A 6,000-nucleotide genomic window follows, 5' to 3' on the forward strand; every position below is an offset into this window, starting at 1 on the left:
CTTTTAGTGCAGTTTTTTAGGGTTTAGAAGAAGTACTTTCTGCAGGCTTGGTTCTGCCGAGCAGCCTCAAAATCTGCAAGGCAGAATCAGAACTCCTTTACTTATCGCCAAGGGGAAATTCTTGAAACCCTTCCAGATAAACACAAATGTAAACAAGACATGCCACATGATTATACAGGTGCTTGTTTGTGGAGTTGTTTATTCCCAAGAATAAAACAATCATATGGATGTGAAAAACGTTCTGTACATACTACATACTGTAACGTCATTCACTCCTAAGAGCCTTGCCTCAACAATGCTAGTTTGCCTGTGCTTGCACAGATAATGACATACGAAGCAAAGCACACAGGGTACAACACAAGAGGGCAGTGCAACAGCAATCACCTGATCCAATGGATCAAGGCACCTGAACGCTAAATGAAGTTCACTCAGCAGCCACAGGTGTCACTGTTAACTAATAAACAGCCTTGACAGAAGTTATCGAAACAAAAACGTCATATTTTTTATGATGACATGTAGATTTTAAGCAAAATGCCACTTTAAATGAAGATGTGACTTTGAGACTAAAATAATGCGAATCTGCAAGGGTCATGCTGGATTTTTCCTCTGGGCATTCAGTAGAATGACATCACTGGTTGGCAGTTGTGACTTGTCTTACCTAAGCTGCCCTTCTGTCTGACTTCACTGCCAGACATGCACAGTACACACAATGCTGCTTAATTGATGGCATCACTTAAAAGCTTTAGTCCACTGAAGTTGGCATCTAGTTTAATATCCTAAGTGCCCTGGCCGTCTCACAAACTCCCAGAGGTGCCATACCCTGAGATTCAGTCAATATGGGCTGATGGACGTCTTGATGTGTGTGTGTGTGTAAGAGAGTGTGTGTGAGTGTGTGTGTTGCAGCAAGCTGACATTGTTTTAGGATAGTGAGACTAAAGTGTTGTTACATACCTAGAACACCTGAACTGGCCCCATTCCAGTTGTTCTACAACAGATGGAGCTTTATAATACATTTGTAATAAACATCAGCAAGTGCCTTATACTGAGAACAGAGGTTCAAGTAGGCACAGCACCACACACTTCCAAGGCCTTACTGGGAGATATTTCCAACACGTCCTTATGAATTGGCCAATAATTCATTTGCTACAACGCACAGTAAATCACATGTACACTGTGTTACAGAACATATGAAAGCATTGTCCAATGTCATCGCCCAACACAGCTGCAAAAGTCTCTTATGCCCCTCACCGTGTGTATTTTATGCACTCCCTCTGTATTGGCTGTTTCTGACCTATGTGTATGTGTTACCTATTTCATCATTAGAATTTATTTACAGATAAAAGTCTTTCCTCTTTTAAAGGAAGCGTTCTCAGACTGTCAATGGGGTTATAATAAGCGGAGGCCTCACTGCAGTAGCTCCAGGTTTTAATTGCACCTTGCAGCCCTTTGCAGTGTCACACACACACACATACCATTACGTTGTGCTATCCTGAGGTGCAGGTGAGGTGTCAGACGAAGTTGCAGTAAACAATGAGCACACACTGCACATGACAGGTGTGAAAAGTGGAGTTCGGAGGGTTCCTAGTTGCACCTGTTTGATGAGTCTTTATAATTGATCTTTAGTTGGTCTGCACATTTTCCTCTTTAGTTCTAGACATACAGTAAACATTATGTTGAACAACCACAACAGCCCATGCAGTGCTAACTGTATTTAATAGAACAGTATTAAAACATAATGGTCTCCTTTATGTCCAATCACATGTTTTGTATTATCACATTCGTCACAGTCTGCTGTCATTTTGCTGTTGCTCTTGTGTGCCTATTAAATAACCACTGAGAGCCCAGCTTATCCTCCATGCGACTGCACAGACTGTGTTAGTTCTACTTTGATAGTTCTGACCGTTCATCTCTCCACTCCTGTGACTATGACTCACAGTCAGATCACATGCAACTCGTGTCATATGTGATCTGAGGACTTGGTACAGAGCACTAAGCTGACTCTCTCTCCTTATGTAATTAATTCATAAGCTATAAAAAGCCAACATTTATATCAGCCCTTGGTAAAAACCTTCAGACTCATCTAAAGTCTTTCTACCATCCTCTGTCACATGACACAGAGAACATCCAATGATCTCACTGCATGAGTTGAACCAGGTTCAGAGAGAAACATGCATATTTAGTCAAATGTACTGTGAAAACAAAGTAGAAACAGTAGTAACAGCTCAGTACGATGTCCTGCTGAACTAATGAACTCATAAAGTTTAACCCAAACCAAAAGTCAAAATATATTTATATATTGAACATATGTATAAAAACACACATTCTAGGGTCATGGTACAAATTATTTGCTGTCACAGTTTTCATGTGCAAAAACACTTTGAATGTACACATCATAATAATATTCTTATGGAGCCATGTTTCACCTGAAACAGACACTGACAGTATTAGTGTTGCCCATGGAAAGAATGAATGATACCTAATACAGACATTGTGGTTTCAGTCTTTACTGATCCTGACACATGAAGGCAATGTGGTGTTTAGAACAACAGCAGCTTCTCAGTTTCCAGTTGAGACTGGCTCCACGTGAATCACTGCTGATAGACCTTCATGTTAAAATGTCCAACCTGGTTTAAAAAGCAGTTGTAGCGAAGCTCATCTCTGCTCCAGCTACTATCCATTTCTTAGCTTACATGATAGCAACAGTTTTAGCATACAGTAGACATATCTGCAATATAAATAATCCCACCGCCTGCTGGGCCACTTGCTCGTCTTTCCTGATGATCCATCCCTCATTGCTGCTGATGAACAGTGAAGCGTAATTGGTGGCAGCGTCAGTCTGGTTCAGCACTGCTGAGTGAGGAAGCAGGATGAAGCAGGGTGCAGTACTTCAAAGGGATGTCCAGACCTACCACAGGACCCACCACACTGAGCCATGACAACACATAGTTCACTGGCCTGCCCACACAAACACACACAAACACACACAGACACACACAGACACACACATTAAGGTGACATATGCAAATATTAAATCACAACTGAGTGCAAATGCAGGAAAAAGTTGCCTGGAGCTTTTCAGTAAATGCACAGATGTGGGCGGTGATGCAGACACAGGATCCACAGATAAACATTGCACAAATCAACCTGCTAGTGGGCACATAGTGTGTTGGGTTACAGAATAATGTACTGTAGTCATCTCTTTCACATACTCTATGAGTAGAGCATAGAAAAATCTGATCCCACCTACGAGACCAGTTCCACAATATAATATTATATATATTATATAATATATTTTGAGGCAGCGTTGCAAGTTTAGATAATGTTAGGTTCTATGAATGTCTCCCCTACTCTATGCAGCCTGCTACAAGGGGCCCTTGTTTATTTACCAATGAAAGTCCACTGGGTTACATAAAATCCACGTGATGGACTGCCCACCTTGGCTGGTCGTGAGACGCCTGCAGCAGCGGCCTCATGAACTCCTCAGTTTTACAGGGGTGAAGCATGAAGAAAGGCTGGCCCAGCAGGGGATGCTCCTGACACACAGACATGATCTCAGTGGAGCTTTAAGCAGCATAAGTATGACGGTACAGTTTGATGACTGCTTTTACCTGCTGAGTGATTGTAGTCAGAGGACTGTTCTGGAGACAAAGCCGATAGTTTGGATGAATAGAGCTCCACACCTCCTGTAATGTTAGACTCCTCCCCTCTGAAAGTAGAAAAAGTAATATAATCAACTCAAGGGGGCATTCTTATGACACACTGATTAGGCACACTGAATATTAACAGACCACTCCTTATAAAAAATCCTCTAATTTTTATTAAAGGAACATTATGAGGGTCGCTTACCAAGGAGTTAGGGAGCAGCATATCATATATACAGTATATTGGTATTGCATATGTTATATATTTTTTACCCAGCATAATGCAGAAAAATAGATGCTGTAGGTATGTGTCACCACAAAGAGGAGATGCTTCATCATGATTGCACATGTAGCCGTGTTCACTGTTGAGCAGATGGTGGCTCAATGACTGATGCCTTTACAAGTGGCCTGTCGTATTTTGTAACATAACAATAATAATAACTGAATAAACAGAAAAGTTAATGAACATTATGAATGAGCCACGTACACTACCGCTCAAAGGTTTGGGGTCACCAGGCCGGTTCTACATTTCACAGCAGTTTTCATCAATGAGCCTTTTTAACACGATTAGCTAACACAATGTTCCATTAGAACACAGGAGTGATGGCTGCTGGTGCCTCTGCACACCTTTGTATATATTCCATTAAAAATCAGCCTTTCTAACTAGAATAGTCGTTTACCACATTAACAATGTCTAGACTGTTTGTCTGATTACATTAATGTCATCTTCATTGAAAAAAAAAACATGAAAAAAATAAATAAAGACATTTCCAAGTGTATTTCCCTGATCAGTATAACTGCCTGGCAATGTAGCTAGCAAGCTATACTATATATGTATTAAAATAGTGTCGAATATACTGATTATAGCTTATTTTACTAGCAACATTTCAGCATTACTCCGAGAAATCTATTAACAGTTGAGCTCTAGTCGCAACACAAAACACAATGTGATTTACCCCTGGGAAGAAAACCATGACTGTGTGTTAGAAATATAAATAAACCACTTAGAGCTCACAACTACTTCAGATGCATAATTACTGTTGTGTATATTTTAAGTGTTATTTCTCTTCAGGTTAAACATCAAGTACAACACTGACTCAGTACAGGGAGCTGACTAAGACTTCCTGGCCTACCTCGGGCAACAGCACTACAATGTTAACTTGTATTCACTGATTACCTAAAAAACACAACATGTCCAAGGGTTAGGGTTATTTACTCTTTACAGTAAACAGACATAATGTGTTTGTTTGTGAAAAACTGTACATATGTGTGCAGTGACTAACCCATAGTAAAGGCTCTGAAGTACAGCACAGGAGTACTGTAGCTGCAGGAGTACAGGATGTGATACTCGTACTGAAGCACCTGACTGTTGATGTCCACTGCTGTGCAGACCGCGTCTTCGTCCTTTATGTAATCGTTAAGGTCATCAGCATTAAGTGAGGCGGGCTGTAGAAGGACGAAGAGACAGTGGCACTCAGAATGTGCAGCTGCTTCTGTTTAGTGTGCAGTTATATTAAAAAAAAATGCTAAATAAACATGTGATAAAGACTTCACCTCTCCCGTGTCCTGTGCCTCTGGTTGAAGGATGGACGTCTGCTCTGTTTCAGAACCAGATGCTTCCTGTGTCTGCACGGGGTTAGAGTCCACAGCCACGGACCGCAGCACAGTCTTCTTTAGGTAGCCCACCTCTGAACCCTTAACCCAGACCAGAAATGATTATGAAGGGTAAGGGACCACCTCTGACTTTCAGGCTCTGTAGTAAGAGCAGCAGCACACACCTCCTCACCTGGACCACCCCCCAGCTCCAACCAGCTCCAACCATCTCCAAGCTGCTCTGACTGTTGCAGGAGGAGCTGACAGCAAGCATGAAAGCCCGGTTCATCCAGCGCAGGGCAGCTCATCTCTACGAGGCAGTGTGGTCAAGTCAACAGCTGTGGTTTAAAAAAAACAGGCACAATATCCACATTAAATCTCACATGGCTAGTTTGGTTACTTCATAGTTAGTTGTATGATTAATGACGTAAATAAGAGGAAAAAAGAGCGAGTAGGAAGCAACTCTTTTACCTAAGAGCAGAAACACACGTCCCAAATCTCATTAGGTTGGCAAGTACCAAATACAACATGTTACAAAGGCTGTAAAGCAGTTCTATTACGAGCTTCACTCTCTATGACGAGGACGACTTTAATATGTTTGAGCAAAAAGAGCTCCTCTACAAACATGTAGCGAAAATACAGACGCTTAGTCGCATTCCCCTTGTTGTTCGGTTTACTTACTGTTAAACATCAGGTTTCCACGGCTGGATGGATAAAAACGGACGGAAGAGAACTGCACCAGCGACTTCCGGCTCTCAACGTCACA

At 41.6% G+C, this 6,000-nt stretch overlaps 1 protein-coding gene across 5 annotated transcripts; it reads right to left on the reverse strand.

Annotated features, from left to right (window-relative positions):
- Window positions 1–1,694: 1,694 nt before the first annotated feature.
- On the reverse strand, window positions 1,695–6,000 carry atg10 (ATG10 autophagy related 10 homolog (S. cerevisiae)). Of its 5 annotated transcripts, none has more exons than XM_028427635.1 (7): window positions 5,916–6,000; window positions 5,428–5,572; window positions 5,196–5,336; window positions 4,925–5,087; window positions 3,609–3,706; window positions 3,436–3,533; window positions 1,695–2,955 (listed from the first exon to the last, which is right to left on the reverse strand). In XM_028427635.1, the coding sequence occupies exons 2-7, from the start codon at window positions 5,521–5,523 to the stop codon at window positions 2,832–2,834; spliced, it is 720 nt and encodes a 239-aa protein (XP_028283436.1). In that variant the 5' UTR covers window positions 5,524–5,572; window positions 5,916–6,000; the 3' UTR covers window positions 1,695–2,831. The 5 variants fall into 5 exon arrangements, with proteins under 5 accessions (XP_028283436.1, XP_028283435.1, XP_028283438.1 ...); XM_028427634.1 differs by having other exon boundaries at window positions 5,420–5,572; XM_028427637.1 differs by having other exon boundaries at window positions 5,428–5,544; window positions 5,916–5,989.

Source organism: Parambassis ranga, chromosome 17 (genome assembly GCF_900634625.1).
Source record: "Parambassis ranga chromosome 17, fParRan2.1, whole genome shotgun sequence".
Lineage (NCBI taxonomy): Eukaryota > Metazoa > Chordata > Actinopteri > Ambassidae > Parambassis > Parambassis ranga.

What these genes read in the sequence shown, in the direction of transcription:
- atg10 (XM_028427633.1), bottom strand. An exon ending in CTTCAGAGCCTTTACTATGG is followed by an intron (nt 3,707 to 4,924) that starts GTTAGTCACTGC and finishes TTCTACTTTCAG; the next exon opens with AGGGGAGGAGTCTAACATTA. An exon ending in TGACTACAATCACTCAGCAG is followed by an intron (nt 3,534 to 3,608) that starts GTAAAAGCAGTC and finishes TCTGTGTGTCAG; the next exon opens with GAGCATCCCCTGCTGGGCCA.